This window comes from Prionailurus viverrinus, chromosome A3, assembly GCF_022837055.1.
Source record: "Prionailurus viverrinus isolate Anna chromosome A3, UM_Priviv_1.0, whole genome shotgun sequence".
In the NCBI taxonomy this organism is placed as follows: Eukaryota; Metazoa; Chordata; class Mammalia; order Carnivora; family Felidae; genus Prionailurus; species Prionailurus viverrinus.
The window spans coordinates 10,551,072-10,570,880 of NC_062563.1; the positions used below are offsets into that span (position 1 = coordinate 10,551,072).

Below are 19,809 nucleotides of genomic sequence, written 5' to 3' on the forward strand. Positions count from 1 at the left end.
AATGGCCACATGTGGCTTTTGAGCACCTGGAATGTGGCTCAGGCACCAAAGGACTGGTGTTTATGTTTTATTTAACTGTTAATTATTCTGAATTTTAACAGCTACACGTGGCTAGGGGCTACCAGCTCACACAGCACAGGGCCAGCCCCTCCGGTGTCAGGGTATCACTTTGCAGAGTCGAGAGCAGGAATCCACAGAGGACTCTAACTCCGGGCCGGGCACACAGTCGGTGACGGATTTGGGGCCGGCTAGTCCTAGGATTTCTAAGTAGAGCGATCGTCCTCGGAAGACAGTGGTTCACCATCTTGCCTGCTGTCTGGACGGCAAAAGGAAGCGGAGTCCCGACTTTTATTCGTGCCTAGGAGACCACCTGGAGCCAGCTCGCCCAAGGCTTTCCCAGTTTTAAAAGTGAAAGATCTGCGTCCCGGGAAGCCCCTCAGTCCTCGCAAACCAGGGTGGCCGATCGCCCTGTTCTTGCCTCAGACCAGGGGGTGCAGAGTCCTCAGGGTTGGCCGGGGCGGGGCAGGGGGGGAGCTTCCTCCGTAGGCTCACTGCAAAGAACCTTCTCCCTGGCCTCACAGGCTGCAGCCCAATATTTGCCACATCGAGCAACGGGCAACTCATCTGCCCTCTGTGCACCTCAGTTTCCCCTTTGGAAAGTCGGGGAGAGGATCCCCCACTTGCAAGGTGGCTGCAAGGAATTCAGCATAAGGTGGTACAGGGCCCGGGGCACAAGTAGCAGGTGGACGGATGTGGCTGCTCTTGGTGGGGGGGGCGCAGGCTCGCTTAGATCCTGCCGCTGGAGGCCATGCTGGTCAATGTCGGCTTCCAGGCGAGGTGGGGGTGGGGTGGGGGTGGGGGTGAGGGGGGCTTTCCACGGTTGCTCTTTGAGGAACAGCATCTGCAACAGAAGTGGTCACGTCTGAGAGCTCAGCGAGGCTGTCGTGGGTCGAGGCCCGGAAACAGAGTGGTCCCGCCGATGGAGCCAGCTCCCTCCAGTGCCTCTCCAAGTTCCAGCCGATCCGGGACGGGGTGGGGGTGCTGATGAGTCACCAGCCCCGGTGCTACCCACAGTTTTATCAACAGGGTCTGAGATGGCCATTTGCAAAGCTGGCTTCATCTGTGGGCCCGGGGTTTCCCACCCTGCGTGCAGGTAGAGGCAGAGCTGGGCCGTGCGGACCGAGAGCGTCTCGACGGCGGCACCCCTCCCCCACCCCCACCGGCCTTCTGGGGTCCGTGGCCTCTTGATGGGAGCCACGCGTGGCATCCCGCGGACCTTCTTCGGGACACTGTGCAAAGTTCATGACATCCCTTCCCTTTATTTTCCTGTTTATTCAGAGCATGTGTAAACACATGGGTTGCCTGGTTCCCGCGTCTCTTTGGCCATTTCATTATTGCTGGAGCCTCTGAACATCACTGGAAACCTTGGGTTTTCTAAATGAATCTAAAAATAAACTCTTTGAAAAAAAAAATCTTGGAGTTGGCGAGTTGACACAAGGCACCGTTATTTATTTCTTTTCCCTCCTCCTCCCCTCCCCCTCCTCCCCCTCCTCCCCACCATCCCTGCAAAACAAAAAAAAAAAGGAAAAAAAATGGGGGCGGCCAGAGGCCTGCAGGGACCTGGAGGGGCCCCCGGGTCAGTGTCCAGGGGGCCTTGACCCCCTGGGGTGTGGGTATGAGCCCGGGGCAGCTTGCTCGGGGAGAGAGGCCCCCTTGCAAAACGGGGGGCTTAGGCATGTGGGGCACGGGTTGCTGAGCGCCGCGGCGGGCGAGGGGAGGCGGCGGCCCGGGCGATGCTTGCAGACGGCCGCGGAGCTCCTGCAAGGCCGACTTGGACGCCGCGCGCCCCCACCCTTCTCCTCGCCGTCGCCCGCCTCTGCTCCCTCTCCCCGACTTTTCTCCCGAACAATCAGGGACTTGTGCTGGCGGCCGAGGGAGCCACGGAGCTGGCTGGCCGCGGAGGAGGCGACGTCATGGATTCCTGAGTGTGAAGTTTGCAGGAAAGCCCTTAGTTTTGGAGATGGCCGGGATCCAGCGGTTTCCATGGCGCTGGATAAACAGGAGGAAACAGTGAGGGAATCCCGTTATTTTACTGCATTGAAAGCCTATAAACACGGAGCGCGGGGAAGGAAGTCGCGTTCCCTCTCGAGTAAGCCCGAGCGCCCAGCCGCGCCGGGAGCGGGAGCGGGAGCGGGAGCCGGGGGCCGGGAGCCGGGAGCCGGGAGCCGGGAGCCCGGAGGTGGGAGCCGGGAGCCGCAGCCGGAGCCCGAGCCGGGAGCCGGGAGCCCGAGCCCGGAGGCGGGAAGCGGGAGCCGGGAGCCCGAGCCCGGAGGCGGGAGCCGGGAGCCGGGAGCCGGGAGCCGGGAGCCCGAGCCCGGAGGCGGCAGGCGCGCAGCTCCCGGGCCGCTCGCAGGCTCCTGGGCCAGCCCGGCGAGCATGCTTTAGGGAGGACGGGCCCCGCGGCTCTCCCTCTCCCACGGCGCGCCGAGCCCCCGTCCGCCCCCCGATGCAGAGAGAGGCTGCGTTCAGACCGGGGCACTGCCAACCCCTCCGCATCATGGGGTCTGTGGACCAAGGTAAGCGAGCGATCGCCTCCTGCTTCGGTCTCTTCCTCCTCCCGCCCTCCAGCCCTGTCCCTTTCGCTCCTCTCGGGCAGCGCTTTCGGCCCCGGGCTCGGGTCGCGGGGAGGCCCGGGGACCGCGGTCTCCTGGGGTGCGCGCGCAGGTAGAGGGGCCAGGAGGAGAGGTGCCCTCGCCCCTGGCCCAGGAGGGGAGACCGGGGGGGGGGGGGGAGCCAACGTCAGGCCACTTGGCAGGGGGGCAGTGAAGGGTCCCGAGGCCGGGATTCCCTGGGCAAGTCCGTCGTGAGGACTGTCCCCTCGGTGGGACAGTGGGAGAGGTTCTTGCTACTAACCCGCGAGCTGCTTAACCATTTCAGCACCGGGCTTTTGACAGGGGATGCCTTTCAGTTTCATCATCATCATCATCATCATCATCCTCGTCTAGCTTTTTTTTCTTCCTTTAGGAGAACACGCTTGGCATTTTGCTGTATCATAGATACAGTAAGGAGGGTTTTGCTTTTCAACAGTTAGAGCGGCACATGCCCTGGGACATTTAAACAACTTTCTTTCCCCCCGTTTGATGTGCCTGGTGGATATGGTCCTCCGCTCCCCTTTTAAGTGCAATGTACCATCAGTTTGTTTGGCGATCTGATTACACTCCCCTTTCTGGGTTTCTGTCTTTCCCCGTCCTCTTGGAGTCAGCCCCGGAATCATACTATTTGGACCTTACAGGAGGGGCTTAGCCTATAAGAATATGATATGAAAATAGCCATCCGGTTGGGACAGCGAGGGCTCTCGGCCGGACGCTAACGACGCGGGCGTTCAGAGTGGGAACCAGGCAGCGTGATGTGTTTTTCAGAGGCCAGCCGGGCGCATAGCGGGGGGACACTGCCAGAGGGCAGGACTGCAAGAGTTAAGTGAAATAAATATGCGTAGGAGGAGTTAGGCTCGTGTCATAAAATCGGAGTTGAATGTAGGTTTTGTGCTCTGTGTGGCTGATTAAAGTTCTGGGGCAAAAGAAATGACAATTTCACTAAATAAACCTGAAGGGCTTTTTTTTCTTTCTTTTTTCTTTCTTTCTTTCTTTTTTTTTTTAAACCAGAATGAGGCCAAATGCCTTGGGTTAGGTAAATGGTGTGCTTTCCACAGCAGACCTCAGTGACATGTATTTTTAGCCGAGCTGCACTTTTGAAAGCAAGCCCTGCCAGTGCTTTGAACCTTTTTACTGGTACCAGTTTATCTTGTTCTCTGCTAGTGGTCAAGCATGTGACAATGGTGGCCAAAACACATTACTAACATCGCATCATCTGTAAAAATGATACTCTCGGCCGGCTGACAGATCTATTACGGACACGAGCCGGCTTTTATTGTCATACAAACCGAAAAGTGGTGTTTGATGTTACGACGGTGGGGGTGGCGGTGGGGGACAGACGAATGCCACATTCAGCTGTATTCAGAGAGAGAGAGAGAGAGAGAGAGCCTGGAGGAGAAGTTGGGCTTCTGTTTTACTGTGTGATCCAACAAGCCTCACATTTTATTGAGGCGGTTACACCCCTGCTCTGGGTTTATGAACTCGCTCTTCTCTCAGGGTCTCGAAGGATGTGTATTTTGGGCGTGCACATGCATTGCGACCCTCCCTGGCCCGAACTCTTGTGTGCAGGGATTGTGAGTGCGTGCGTGCCACTGTGAGTGCACGCATGTGGGAGACAGGGCCCCGCATTGTTCCCGGCAATCCACATTTAGCATGCCAAGGCAACTGGGCACACAGAATGCAATCCCAGGCATCAAAGACAGCTGGTGTGAGTCGTTTCCCCCATGTCCTGCCCAGGGGTCTCCCGAGGGAAAAATCTCACGCCCTTTTAAACTCAGCGCCACCGCGCTCCTAGGAATAGACCTGTCGTGTGCATGCCGATGGGTGGGGTCAGCAATAGTGAATAGAAATATTTGCATGGTAAGAAAATACTGGCCTTGCCGGGCGGCGTTGGGCCAGCGTTCTGGGAAAGACTGAAGATCTGGAAGAGGTGTGTGCAGGTTCATCTAAAGTGGGAAGATGGAAAGTATTTTAGGAATAAACAACCCCAGGGCGAACTCTGCCCAACCCCGGACCCAAACTCCCCGTCTTCTGCTTGGATTAGAATTTCTGCTTTGCCACATTGCAGCTGGGTGATCTGGGGCCAGTGACTTAACCTCTCTGTGGCTAAGTTTCCACATCTGTGAAATGGAGCCAGTAACAGCGTCTCCCTTACAAGTTGTTGCGAGCTTCGGCGAGGTGACACAGGTAGGGCACCTGGTAAACGTTGGCTGCAATTCCTTTCACCTTGAAGATGCAAAACAGTGACATCTCGATATGGAGACTGGATTTCACAGCGAAAACTCTTTGAAGGGATGCGGTGCTTTAAATCTCTCAAGGTACCCTTTTACCTTACCGGAGCTTCCCAGTGGCGCAGATGGGGCTGAGATCACGGCTTGTAAAGCGTTGTTTCCTCACCTGCAAGAGGGGATAAGGATCGTGGTGACCCGGTGGGGCCATCATGAGCATCCACGTGAAATCAGGCACACGAAATGCTTCCCTCTGTGCTTCACGGGAGGTTAACACACACTAAATGCTACGATTGCCTGACGGTCGAGGACCACGAGGGCTGTCGTGCCTCGGGTCACACAGCAAGTTAGTAGCGCGATGCCTGGCACGTGACGGTGGTGAGGGCAGACACACACGGGCACTGGCTGGGTATTTTAGAAGTATGAAGTCATTTCATCTTCAGGGCAACTATATATGCGTGGTAAGTACGCAATTTTTGTCTCCTTCACGGAGGAGGGGCGTGAGGCACAGAGACGTGCTGTGACTGGCCAAGTGTCACCCAGCGGGGACGTGATGGAGCTGTAATTTGAATCCAGCCTCTCTACCATTTGCTCTGTTGTCTCTGGAACTCATTAATTTTTTTTTAAAAAAATTAGTGTTTATTTATTTTTGAGAGGGGGAGGGGCAGAGAGAGAGGGAGGCACAGAATCGAATCAGGCTCCAGGCTCCGAGCTGTCAGCACCAAGCCCGATGCGGGGCTCAAACCCACGGACCGTGAGATCATGACCTGAGCCGAAGTCGGACGCTTAGCTGGCTGAGCCACCCAGGCGCCCCTGGGACTCATTAATATTATTATAGTTTGACAGATGAGGAAAGCGAGGCAGACCTGACCCTGGTCCCGGGATCTTTTCCCAGCACCACATTGCTCCTTGACATATCCCGGGAGGGAAACAGAGAAGTGTGGGAGGATGGGGAGGGAACAGGCATCATCGTTAGAGACAGGGAAACTGAGGCAGCAGCTGACTTGTTTCAGTTGTAGGGTGAGTCAGGGAGAGCTTTTTGCCCATGAAATCACAATGTTTCCACTTCCACTCGAGGGAGACAGTCCCACGATGGCCAGGAGGCTCTTAAGTCGGCACTGCCTCCTGCCTGTACTGGACAGAGACCTCTCCAAGGCCCCTCCTCCTGGCTCAGCCCTTCCATTCCTACTCCATCGCCCCGCCCCCACCCCCTGACCCCCGCGAGACCTGTGGGTCTCTCCCTCTTTCCCCAGAACTTCAGACAGCAGCAGTCATTTTTTCCAGATGCTCCTCCGACTACCTTCATTAAAAACTTTCCTTAACTGGATTGTAAGCCCCCTTAGGACAGGGGCCAGGTCTATTCCTGTGACTACAGTGGGGCCCCGGTGACATTTCTACACTGGAGAGAGGTCAGTCGCTTGGGATCCGAGTGACCTGAGGTCACATCCTGCCTCTGCCACTTGTTAGCTGCATGACCTTGTGCAGGTAGCTTCACTTTCCTGTGTCTCAATTACCCCACATTGAAAAGGATGACGGTAATAATACGTAGAGTAATAGCTGATACATTTAACATCTGAGCATCAGCCGGTCGGAACAGCAGAAGCAGGTCCCAACAGACTCCCCCGCTGGGTCAGCCTTCAACCCTTTATTTGCTGAGTTGCAAGGAAGGTCCCCAGGGAGCAGAGACCCTTGGAGGGGATGAGGGCAATTATTTATTCATCTATGGAGAGTTTCAATCTTTTAATCAACAATATGACCCTCAACGTGCCCACTTCAAGATAATTGCTGTCATTATTACTGTGTAACTCATTAGCTCAATATTTACTCTCCACCCCTCCCCCCCCCAAAAAGAATCCAAAGTAAAAAAAACAATTGCCAGGTGCTTCCTCGTGGATTTTCTTGTTGGAGACGTCTCCGTTACTACATGCACGACTGATTATTTCACATCTTACCTGGAAGAAGCCAGGCAGGTTTCTGTTTTTGTTCCTTTGTTAGAACAGGGATTTAAGACTCTGACTGCCCAGACGGGACTGGATGCCCCCGCCCTGTGCTGGTCACACGGGGGGTAACTGTCCATGCTTCCCTCCTGTCTTCTTTCCGACTTCGACTCCAGGAAGTAGAAGCCGCAGCTGTCTTGTTCACTCCTGTGGCCCCAGTGCCTTGAGCAGTGCCTAGCACTTAGTAAGTGCTCGGTACTTTTTTGTATTAAGTGGGTGGACAGATGGATGAAGGGATGGATGGATGAAGGGATGGAGGGATGGATGGATGGATGATACACAGGATGGGTGATGTGACTTGTTAGGGCCCCAGAGCTAAGATAAACTCTGGAGCAGGGTGTCATCTGTTTGGTTCACTCTCGTTGGCGTCCTTTTCATAACAGTGGTGGACTTTGACTTTTGCATTTCCCCCCCAAGGCTGGTGACCGAAGCAAGTTTCCTCCTGGGCCATCCAACAGGCACATGCTCCCACGTTGTCTGCAATGAGTCAGTCTCAAAGAGCACGGCAGCTAATGCTACTTGCCGACTGCCGGCTATGGGCCAGGACCCCTCCTGGCACCACCCCAGTAACCTCACACCGGCCTGAGAGCTATCATGCCCTTCTTGCACAAAGAGGTCCAGTCACCCCCCAGGGTCACAGAGGCTGGGTGCCGCCCGCTCCACCCCGTTGCTCCCTGTTAGGTTGAGTGGTCGTAACAACAAGGTGACCTGTGTTCTGTTTCATACACATTCTGTGCGGCCAAGCACTTTACCCGTATTATCTCAGTGGCTTCTCGCAAAACCCCCAGGAGGCTGGTATGGAATATGATCCCCGTTTAGGGACGAGGAAACTGAGACGGGGAGCGGTCAAGGCATTTTGAGGGCAGGCCCAGACCCTGTTGATGCCCAGAGCTTGGCGTCTAATGGCCCACGGTCCTGTCCCCGCTGCTTCCTGCAGCAGGACCACCCCGTGAGACGGTGAGCACGAGAGGGGGCCACGCCCCCCTGCGGGACCCTCCACAATATTTGGAGCGGGGCTGGGGGCCGGGGACTTCTCCCGCCTTCCACCTTGACTTTCTGGGCCACCCAGTAACTTCGGGCAGCCCCCATGCCCTCCCTGTCTGATCTTCTCCAGCACGACGGACCTGTCCAGGGGCCCAAAGCCTCTCTCGGCAGCCAGGGCTCCGCTGGCACTTCTTCGGTGACTCAAGTGCTCCCATCGCTGGCACTGCTGCTGCCCCCGGAGCCAGTCTCTGCCTATTCCACTCACTCCTTTTGCACACGCGCCCCTCAGGCCTTCCCTCTGCCCGGGCCAGCCTGTTCACCTGCTGTCCCCTCCTTCCACACCTTTCCTCAAGGCCCAGCTCATTCTCACCTCTTCTAAGAAAGCTCCCTTGACCATCGAACTCATTTTCATCAACAATTTTGGAGCATTTACTATGTGCCGGTTACCATCCCAGATGCTGGGGAAGGAGTAGGGAATGAGACGGTCTGCCTTCGTGAGACAAGCGGCAAGCAAGTGGACCCGGGAATATCCAAGATAGTTTCAAATGGGGTCAAATGCTAGAGACCAAAGTAGGAGAATAGAGCTGGGAATGACTTGGTATCAGCATGTATGCACGTATGTGTGCATGTGTGTATGCGTGTGTGCATATGTACGTGTACTAACACACGTGCGTATGTATGCATGCATGTATGTGTATGTGCACGTGCGCGCATGTGTGCATGTATGTGCATGCATGTGTATGTGCATGCATGTGCATGTATGTGTATATGTGTACGCATGTGTGCATGTATGCGCACGTGCATGCATGCGCGTATGTATGTGTAGGCATGTGTATATATGTGTGTGCATGCACATGTGCGTGTATTCATGTGTATATACGTGTATGCATGTGTATGTGTATATGCGTGTGGGCATATGTCTATATGCATATATACGTGCATGCATGTATGCATGTACTCATGCGTGCATGTATTGTGTGTATAGATGCATGCATATGTATATGCATGTGTGCGTGTTTATATGTATATGTGTATGCACGTGTGCATGCATGTATATGTGCACGTGTGCATGTGTGTGCAAGCAAGCATGCATACATGTGTGCACACACGTGTGCACACACGTATGCACATATGCACATATATGTGCATGTATATGTGTATACGTGTACGTGTACACACATGGGTGGTGGGTGGGAGTATTCGTTTCCTATGGCTGCCCTCACAAGTTACCACAAACTGGGTGGCTGAAAACAACAGAAATCTATTTTCTCACAGTTTCGGGGACTAAAAGTTTAAAATCGAGGTGTGGGCAGGGCCGTGTTCTCTCTGAAGGCTCTAGGGGAGGACCCCTCCTCGTCTCTTCCGGCTTCTGGTGGCTCCTGGCAGTCCTTGCTTGTAGATACATCTCTCTGGTCTCTCCATCTGCCCTCACGTGGCCTTCCTTGTGTATGTGTGTGTCCCTCCTTTTTTTCCATAAGGATACCAGGCATTGGATTTGAGCCTTTAGTTCTAAAGAGCTCACCCTAACTTGATTACATCTGCAAAGACCCTATCCAAGTAAGACCACATTTCCAGGTACCTGGGGTTAGGAACTGAACATGATTTGGGGAAGACACACAGCGTGACCCGCACAGTAGAGATTGCTCATTCAGACTGAATGGCCCCCTTTCTCTTCGAAGAGATGTCTTTTTCACTGACTTCTGAGTGGCCTGGGGTTCGCCTATGAAACGTTTGGGAGAAGAGCATCCAGGCAGAAGGAAGAGGTCCCGAGAAGAGAGATGTTCTTGGAACATTCAGTGAGCAGCGAGAAAGCCTGTACGGCTGGACCCGAGAGGGCCGGGGAGTGTGATAGGGGACGAGATCATGGAGGAAAGCCAGGGAAGGAGCAGCTTGAGGTTCACTCTCCGGGTCATGGGGAGGCGTTAGGGGAATTTTCAGCAGCAGAGGGTGTGGTCTCGTTAATCTTGTAAAAGCCCATACTGACCATTAAGTGCAGACGGCCTCTGGCGGGCAAGAGTACGTGCTCCGAATGCACCTGGGAGGCCGTCGGGGTGGCCTGGGTGGCAGTTACTGGTGGCTGGGACCGGCGTGGGGCAGACGAGGTGGGGAGAGGTGGTACTTTCCAGTCCATAGGGTGTGAGGCTTCGTGGTTCCCGAACTGTGTTCCCTCGGGGTCCTGGGGTCCCGCGAGGAATGGTCCCTGTTTTTGGCGACGGGAGTAGATGCCACTAATTTTGCGAATAAGACAAACCACTTCAGACACATCTTGCCCTCGGTCTAGTCGAGACGCCCCAATTCAGCCCCTCCTTCGTCCTCTGCTATCACTGGGAGTCATAAGACTTTTTTTTCAGCGTTTCATCTTGGTCCAAAATGTCCCTTAGCAAATCCGCCCTTAGCTAATAACCGAGGAACAGTGTGACTCAGTAATGAATATCAGACTTGTGTGGGACAAAACCATTTCCGTGGTGGCTTGTGTGACTTTAGAAGTGACATCACGACCTACTCTGGGCCTAGTTTCCTTAACTGAAAAGTGGATAATAGGAATCCTTCCACATGGGGAGGGGGTGCTTGGAGGTTTAAAGATCATGTCTGCAATGCTCTCAGCGTAGATAGAAATGGTCAGTTCGGGGCGCCTGGGTGGCTCAGTCGGTTAAGCGTCCGACCTCAGCTCAGGTCACGATCTCACGGTCTATGAGTTCGAGCCCCGCGTCGGGCCCTGTGCTGACGGCTCAGAGCCTGAAGCCCGCTTCGGATTCTGTGTCTCCCTCTCTCTCTGCCCCTCCGCTGCTCATGCTCTGTCTCTGTCTCTCTGTCTCAAAAATAAACAAGAACAAAAAAGTGGTCCGTTCACATTAGCTGCCGTGTTATTGTTTTAAATTCAAGTTCGTACTTTCCTTCAGCCTCATAACCTTCAAGGCTGTCCTAAAGGGGATAAACCCCTTGTCTGCCAGATCTCCGGGGTCTTTTCTGTGGGTTCTGGATGACCTACTTCATTCACGCACCCCGTGAGCTCAGAGGTGTGTATGAAGGGTCTGCCAGATGCAAGGTAACAGCTAGGCCTTATGGAGAAAGTCCAAGGTATAGAAGACATGCCCGTTTGCTTCTGAAAGTCAGGGAAAGATTTTTCCTTTTGTAAAGTCGGGGAGACAATCCTACATGAAGCCATTTACCTGCTAAGCCCCGGTCCCCCAACCTGCCAGCCCTTCATCGCCGTCAACAGCAGCAGATGAAGCTCCCTGCCGCCCATGGCACCCGCTGCTTAATTAAAGGCAAGGACAGCAGGTTTACGGGGAAGGTGAGTTTGCCCCCTGACTCCCCTGCTAAGGATCAGTTTCGGAAGGCAGAGGGGAACTTCTGGGAAGCAAGGCGTCAAGAGGAGAAACACAGTCGGGATGTGCTGGGTGAGCAGGGACCAGGCAGGAGGAGTCAAGAACCCGGAAGCTGGGGTCTCAAGCTCACAGGCTCACGGGGACAAGGGACAGCTGTGGGGGGTTGGGGGGCTACTTTTTCAGTAGAACCTCGATCCCTCAGAGCAATCCCCTCTTGGAGATTGGTTTTCTCACAGCGGAGAAGTCCTGTGCAGACTTCAAAAGACGATGTAGGTGGCAGAGTGGAGTAGCAGTCGGGTCTCAAACCGGTCTTGCTGTTCCCCGCATTCATAAGGAGCTTGTTCCTGAAAATGGCTTTTGCGGGGTGGGGGGGGGAGGCGAAACATAAGGAAACCCCAGAAGACTCCATAATCGAGATGAGTAATATTTTAAAAATCAAAATTGATGTCAAAAATCCATGCTAAACCAAAGATAAAAACAAAAAATTTAAATCAAGACAGGATCAGTATTACTCATTTTTCCTTTAGCCTCAGGCTCCGGAATAGTTTGCTTGCCATGGATTTTTTTTTTTTTTCACATTCATTTTGATTTCTGTGTTTTTTAACTAAAGAAAATTTTTAATGTTTATTTATTTTTGAGAGAGAGAAAGAGAGAGAGAGACAAAGTGTGAGCAGGGGAGGGGCAGAGAGAGGGAGACACAGAATCTGAAGCAGGTTCCAGGCTGTGAGCTGTCAGCACAGAGCCCGACACGGGGCTCGAACTCACAGACTGAGATCATGACCTGAGCTGAAGTCGGGCGCTCAACCGACTGAGCCACCCAGGCGCCCCTTTAATTTTTTTTAATGTTTATTTTTGAGAGAGAGAGAGAGAGAGAGAGACCTAGCATGAGTGGCGGGAGGGAGACACAGAATCCGAAGCAGGCTCCAGGCTCCGAGCTGTCAGGACAGAGCCCGATGCGGGGTTTGAACTCACAAGCGGTGAGATCATGGCCCGAGTTGAAGTAGAATGCCCAACCGACTGAGCCACCCAGGCACCTCATTCATTTTGATTTTTAAAAACATTTTATGGAAATACCATTTATTTGATGGCTGAGATGTTGACATTGCTTGAATCTAGCCTCATTTGGCTTATCCGAGTTCCAGGCCCAGGGGAGTCCAACGCATCCATCTATAAATTATAATATTAACATCTAGGGTGAGAATCCCAGGATGTGCTTGATGTCGAGGCGGGATTGTTTCTGGAATCTGGTGAAGAATCTTCCTACTTTTTGGATTAGACTTAAAAAGAAAGGTTTCAGTGCCTACATTTTGTAGTCAAGCTTTTATTACCACGGGCGTTGTCAAGATGTGGAGTTCGTGATGAGAATCGTGACTTGCTCGTTGAATTCTGCCATCATGCCCAGCTGCCTCATTTTGCGGGGCCCGGTGGAAAGGGAAAGGGTGCAGTCCCATGTTCAAAAATTAAGAATCTTAAGACGGTGACGGCAGAGCCAACTAAGCGTAGGGTCCTTCTGCGCACGGGGTCCTGTGTGACTTCACAGGTTGTATCCCATGAAGATGGCCCTGGCTGCCACCCGGGTGAGCGTCAGAGAATCCTGGAATATTAGAGCCAGAACCGGGGCTCAGGTATTATCCAGTTCACTCCCCCCCCATCTTACAGATGGAGAGACTGAGGCACAGTAAGCCCAGGTGGCTTGCTTGAAAGTTGCAGAGTGAGTTAGAGGAAGAACTTGGATTGGATCCTGGGCCTCCCAGCTCTGGGACATTCCTTATTATACCAGAAGGTCCCCCCCCACCAACCTTGGCCAAACATTTATGTTTTCAGGACTGTGGGTGCCATTGACCATCAGGGAGGTCAGTGGGGGTGGGGGCAGTGGTGACTGGATTCCGATGTACCAGTCTTATTTTTTTTTAGAGTGAGAAAAAGAGAGAGAGCCTGCATGCAAGCAGGAGAGAGGGGCAGAGGGGGAGAGAGAGAATCTGAAGCAGGTTCCACGCTCAGCACAGAGCCCAATGTGGGGCTCGACCCCATGACCCTGGGATCATGACCTGAGCCAAAATCAGGAGTTGGATGCCCAACCGACTGAGCCACACAGGTGCTCCCCCCCACCCAGTCTTGCTATAATAACCCCAAGCACATATTTTCTATAACAGGACATATTTCTAGGAGTATTTTTTTCTTTCTCACCAAAAAACATGTACGGGCAGAATTTCCCTGAAACCACTGAGTCAGATGAGATGTCTCTCTTATAAAAATGATTACAGGTGTCATAACCACTCTAGAGGTTGGGCCGCTGATTGTGCAAAACACAATTTAAGTCCCATTAAACTGAGGAAAGCGGGGACCCAGGTGCCCCTGCTGAAGCAAGCTCATGTGTGGACTGATCTCTCAGGAGAAGCTATGATGGGCACTGTTCTTTCATCCCTTCCTTCCTTCAGCTGCCTTTTAGTGACTGCCTGCCATGTGCTGGGCACTATTCTAGGATCTGGGGATACAGCCGGAGTACTGGATGCCCAGGTAACTCTGAGTTTCAAACAATGAATCATATTTAGTTTAAATAGGTCCCAGGTAGGGGCGCCTGGGTGGCTCAGTTGGTTAAGCGTCTGACTCTTGGTTTCGGCTCAGGTTCATGATCTCACGGTTCACAGGATTGACCCCCGCAGCAGCATGGAGCCTGCCTGGGATTCTCTCTCTCTCCCTCTCTCTCTGCCCCTCCCCGACTCGTGCTGTCTCTTTCAAAATAAAGAAATAAACTTAGGGGCGCCTGGGTGGCGCAGTCGGTTAAGCGTCCGACTTCAGCCAGGTCACGATCTCGCTGTCTGTGAGTTCGAGCCCCGCATCGGGCTCTGGGCTGATGGCTCAGAGCCTGGAGCCTGTTTCCGATTCTGTGTCTCCCTCTCTCTCTGCCCCTCGCCTGTTCATGCTCTGTCTCTCTCTGTCCCAAAAATAAATAAACGTTGAAAAAAAATTAAAAAAAAAAGAAATAAACTTAAAATAAATTATGTCCCATATAATATATGGAACATACTTACACTAAAAAAAAAAATTTGTCGTGTGTCTAAAATTTAGATTTAACTGGGTGTTGTGTATTTTTAATCTGCTAAATCTGACAACCCCAGATAAACCAGTGAACAAAGCAGACCCACATCCTTGCCCCTGTGGGGCTTACATTCCAGTGACAAGAACAGGCAATAAACAGGTGAGGAAATATACAGATGAGTACCATATACTGTAGAGATGAAGGCTTGGAGGAACACGGGTGCAGGGCCAGAGAATGCTAGGGGGGGTTATTTTTATTGGGATGGTCATGGAAGGTCTCTCTGAGGGATGTTTGAGCTGAGGGATGGACAAGGTGAGGGAGTGGCCTGACAAATATCGACAGCAGTAGTTGGTGCAAAGGCCCTGAGGTGACGCCACGATTGGCACGGTCGAGGAACAGGTGGACAATCAGGGTGGCAGAAGCGAGTCAGAGAAGGGGAGAGTGGCGAGAGATGATATCCAAAGAGAGCTGGGGCTTGGGGCAGCTTCTCCAGGGCCTTGTAGGTCAAGGTGTTTGTATTTGATCTTAAACGTAAGGGGAAGCCACAGGAGGATTCCTCGGATCTGTATTTTGAAAGGATCGCCCGGGCTGCTCTGGGTAAAGCAAAAGTGGAAGTGGCCAGACCGGGGAGGAGGCTACTCCTGCAGTCGTGCCGGGAAGTGGGTTACTGGGGAAGGAGGAAGAGGTCTTAGGTTGGCCAGAAACGGTCGGGCCTAGATTCCATTTTGAGGCTAGAGATGCCCAGCTCTGCTGCGGGTTTGCCTGTGGGTGTGAGAAAACAAGACGGGTCCAGAACTACCACTTGGATTTGGGTCAGAGAACCGGGTGAATCGGGGAGGGGGTGATATTTGAGCTGGGAATAGCAGGAGCGGAGAGGTCTGGACACGTTCGGCTGGAGATGCCTGTTGGACGCCCACAGGGAGTGCTGGGTTGGCAGCTGGGCCTACGACCCCAGATTTAAGGGGAGAGGTCCGGGCTGCAGATAAACAGGGGCTTTAGACCAGGAGGGACAAAGGAGGGAGCTGTGAGCAGTGAGTGGGTCCCTCCAGGGCCAACCTGAATGGGCCTCAGGACTCGGAGCCCAGTGCCCCTCGCATACTTGTATTCAGGTGGAATCAAATTTGTGCTGCGTTTTAAGAGGAAGCCTAGAAGGGGGAAGGATGGACCCAGGACGAGGGTACATATGTGTGTCTGTTGTGTGCTGTCTCCGTTTCCATCTTCGCTGCTGTGGCTGCAGCTCACGCTCCCAGTACCCCTTGCCTGCATGGTTACAGGCACTTCCTAATTGGTCTTCTGCTGCAACCCTTTACCCTGCAGTTTCTTCACACAGAACCCAAGCAATTGTTCAAAAACTCGACTATGATCTTGTTGCACACCGCCTGATCCTGCTTGGTTGCTCCCCATTGCTCTTAGGTCCAGAATTCTCCACGTTGTCCCAGGGCCCCCACTTACCTCCCAGCCTTACCTTACACCTTCTTCAGGTTCCTGAGCACCTGCCACTCCAGTCTTCCTTTCCGTCCCGCCAACACTTCATACTTCCTCCTGCCTCGGGGCCTTTGCACATACTGTGCGGGCTGGCTGTTAGTTCTTCCCCTCACTGTCCCCTGGCGACTTTCTGGTCTCTGGGGAAACATCACCTCCTAAGGAAGCCTTCCCTGAACTCCCCATCTACGTCAGGTTTCCTTGATCTAAGCCCTGTAGCACCTTCTTTTCTTCGTGGCACTTACCTCAGTGTGCAGTTACACATTAGGGTCAACGCTCGTTGAATTGAGCCGAATTCCTGGCCCGGGGCCAGAGCAGTACAGTGTGTGACTAGAAGTTTCGAGCTCTCAGGGGCCTCACTGGCTTCCCCTGGCACTTGTGTTGGAAGGGCTGGAGGAAAACTAAGAGGCTAGGGTTCTGCAAGGAGGTCAGCGGCAGGTCAGAGAGGAGGTTGACAGAGTTGCAATGTCAAGGCCTCCGCCCCACCCCCGCCCCCTGGGATGGCCCCTGAATGCATAAAGGTCACGCGTTCTGCTCCCCGTTCCTGCTCCTAAGAGCACAAATTATTTATTTTGGAGTTGAAACTGTGTCTTCCCCCTCAACCCCAACCCCCACCCTTCAAGGTGGCCCTTAGAGGAGGAACACCTGTCACCTCCCACTGTGCCAGCAGAGACTGGGGGCGGGGTCTGGTCTGAACCTCTTCCCTTGAAAGAATTCGGATCGTGTGGGTGCAGATTCCAAACCTTAGAAGCTTTTAAAATATATCCTCTGTTCAGAGGAACAACTGAGGCTGCTACGGCCTTGTTCAGAGTGTCCTGTGCTGCCCTTCCTAAGGCCGAAGGGTTTGTAGCACTTCGTCAGTTGTCGTGTGCTCTTCCCTTCATTATCTCATCTTGCTGGGTATCTCGAGAGGACGTTGTTCGGGCAACGATTGAGGCTCTTGCACTAACAACTGTGTGGCCAGAGTAACCCTCAGGGTGGAGGAGCCTTAAAAAACCTAAGGAACTTATTCACACGGGAGAGTTAAACTCTCTTTGTCCATCCATCCCTCCATCCCTCCAGCCAAACGTCCACTTTAAAAAAAAATTTTTTTTAACGTTTATTTATTTTTGAGACAGAGAGAGACAGAGCATGAACAAGGGAGGGGCAGAGAGAGAGGGAGACACGGAATCTGAAACAGGCTCCAGGCTCTGAGCTGCCATCACAGAGCCCGATGCGGGGCTCGAACTCACGGACCGTGAGATCATGACCTGAGCCGAAGTCGGACGCTTAACTGACCAAGCCACCCAGGCGCCCCGAAACATCCACTTTTCTATTGAGCCATTGACTGATCCATCTACTATCATCCAAATATCTACTCTTCCATCAATTGATCAATGCACCCATTGATTAATCCATCCACCCATCCATGCATCCATCCCCCCACCCATCCATGCATCCATCCATCCACCCATACACCCATCCATCCATCCATGCATCCATCCACCCATCCACCCATGCATGCATGCATCCATCCATGAATCCATCCACCCATCCGTGCATCCATCCACCCATCCATGCATCTATCCATGCATCCATGCATCCATCCGTCCATCCATGCATCCATCAATCCATGCACCCAACCCATCCACCCATCTGTGCATCCATCCACCTATCTGTGCATCCATCCACCTATCCATGCATCCATCCATTGATCCATCCACCCATCCATGGATCCATGCATCCATCCATGCATTCATCCACCCATCCATCCATGCATGCATCCATCCATCCATGCATGCATCCATCCATCCATGCATCTATCCATCCATCCATGCACCCACCCACCCATCCATGCATCCATCCACCCATCCATGCATCCATCCATGCATCCACCCATGCATCCATGCATGCATCCACCCATGCATCCATCCATCCATCCATCCATCCACCCATCCATGCATCTATCCATCCATGCATCCATCCATCCACCCATACACCCATCCATCCATCCATGGATCCGTGCATCCATCCATGCATCCATCCACCCATCCACGCATGCATGCATGCATGCATGCATCCATGCATCCATCCACTCATCCATCCACCCATCCATGCATCCGTCCATCCATCCACCCATCCATGCATCTATCCATCCATGCATCCATCCATCCACCCATCCACCCATCCATGGATCCATGCATCCATCCATGCATCCATCCACCCATGCATGCATGCATGCATGCATCAATCCATCCATCCATGCATCCACCCACTCATCCATCCACCCATCCACCCATCCATGCATCCATCCACCCATCCATACATCCATCCATGCATCCATCCACCCATCCACACATCCATCCATGCATCCATCCACCCATCCATGCATCTATCCATCCATGCATCCATCCCTCCACCCATACACCCATCCATGCATCCATCCACCCATCCACCCATCTGTGCATCCATCCATGCATCCATCCACCCATCCATGCATGCATCCATCCACCCACCCATCCATGCATGCATCCATCCATGCACGCATGCATCCATCCATGCATGCATCCATCCATCCATCCATGCATGCATGCATCCATCCATCCATCCACCTATCCATGCATCCATCCATGCATCCATCCACCCATCCATGCATCCATCCATGCATGCATCCATGGATCCATGCATCCATCCATCCAAACACCCACTCTTCCATTCGTCCATCTATCCATCCACACATCCACTGGACATAAAGCCGTGTATTAATGAGGCAGTCATACCCCCTGCCTCAGTAGGTCTCATAGGCTAGAGGAGATAAAATTCTCTGGTCAAGCCTGGGTCATTCATCTACTTTTTTTTGCCAGAGGAGGAGGGAACAAGTTTTACCAAAATTGTGTCAAGAGTAGTTTCCCAAAGGAACGCCCTGGGATGCTGTTATCAGAAGCAGGGAACGATTCCAAGTAGGAAAAATCAACAGATGCCTACCTGATTAGAGGATGGGGAATGAGAAAGGACACATGAGGGTGACAGCAGCCCTTATTTTTTTCCTATTTAAGGGTAGGCTCGTTCCTTTGTTTATCCCTGACCACACCTCAGGGTCCTGTCCTAAGGACCCCAGAGCACCCACCTCCTTCTAGATACTTGGCTCTAAGTGTCCCAGTCTGGGTCATCACTCTCCCCTCCTCCATCTACATTTATCAGATGCCCTAAGATGTGTGTTGGGATACATCCAGTGTAGCTGTCCTTACGGTTAGGAACCAATGAACAGGATCATTTTCTGCTCTGACAACCAGAAACTCTGGTTTCTGGAACCCTGGAAGTTGGCAAGTCCTGAGCCCAGCGTGGGGTCCCTGAAATGAGAGTCTAAACCAGTGCTACTCATCCCTGACCACACACTGGAAGCATCTGGGGGGAGGTTTTACAAAACCTTGATGCCCAGGCCCTGTGTTCTAGCATTCTGATTATAACTGGTCTCCGGTGGGGCCCAGCCATTGCATTTTTAAACAGCTCTCCAGGTGATTCTATTGCACAGCTTGGGTTAAGTTACCACTTGGTAACCACTTGGGTTACCACTGGTCTCAGTGCCATTTGGAACCCCCTATTCATTGCTGTGTCTCTTTGCTTCCAGGATACACGCATGATGAGGGTAGAGATGCCGTCCTGTTGATGGCTGCATCCCTGAGATCTGTAGCAGCTCAGGTACCTGGCAGGTGCTCAGTGAATCGTTGTGGAATGAATGACAATCGCTAGCTTTGCACAAATGCCTTCATGGAGCAGAGCGGTGAGAATGTGAAGGATGCACATTCTCAGTTCTTTCTGGCACAGGGGGAAGGATTTGAGTCATTCCCCATGTGAGGTCAAGTTGTGGCTCTCTGGGAATCTTTGAACCTCCCCCATCTAATCTTCTGATGCAGAGATTTTCAACACTGCATGCACTTTAGATTCGTCTGAGGTCATTGGGGAAAAACAAACGGACAAACAAACAAAAAACTTTGGATGTTCTGGTTCCGTGGGCCCGGAGTGAAGCCTAGGCACATTTAACAAGTGTTCCCGGTGATTCTAACATGCTGTACGGGTCGAAGACCACTGTTTACTCTCCCTTTCTGCTCCCATGAGTCT

At 52.8% G+C, this 19,809-nt stretch overlaps 1 protein-coding gene across 2 annotated transcripts in view; it reads left to right on the top strand.

Moving 5' to 3' along the window:
- Window positions 1-2,355: 2,355 nt before the first annotated feature.
- NFATC2 (nuclear factor of activated T cells 2) overlaps window positions 2,356-19,809 on the top strand; it is a 158,415-nt gene continuing 140,961 nt past the window's right edge. Inside the window, exon 1 of one of the 2 annotated variants that reach the window (XM_047852119.1) lies at window positions 2,356-2,576. In XM_047852119.1, coding sequence (XP_047708075.1) covers window positions 2,507-2,576 — 70 coding nt within the window. In that variant the 5' untranslated portion in view covers window positions 2,356-2,506. The remainder of the gene's footprint in view (window positions 2,577-19,809) is intronic. The other variant, XM_047852121.1, reaches the window with a different exon arrangement.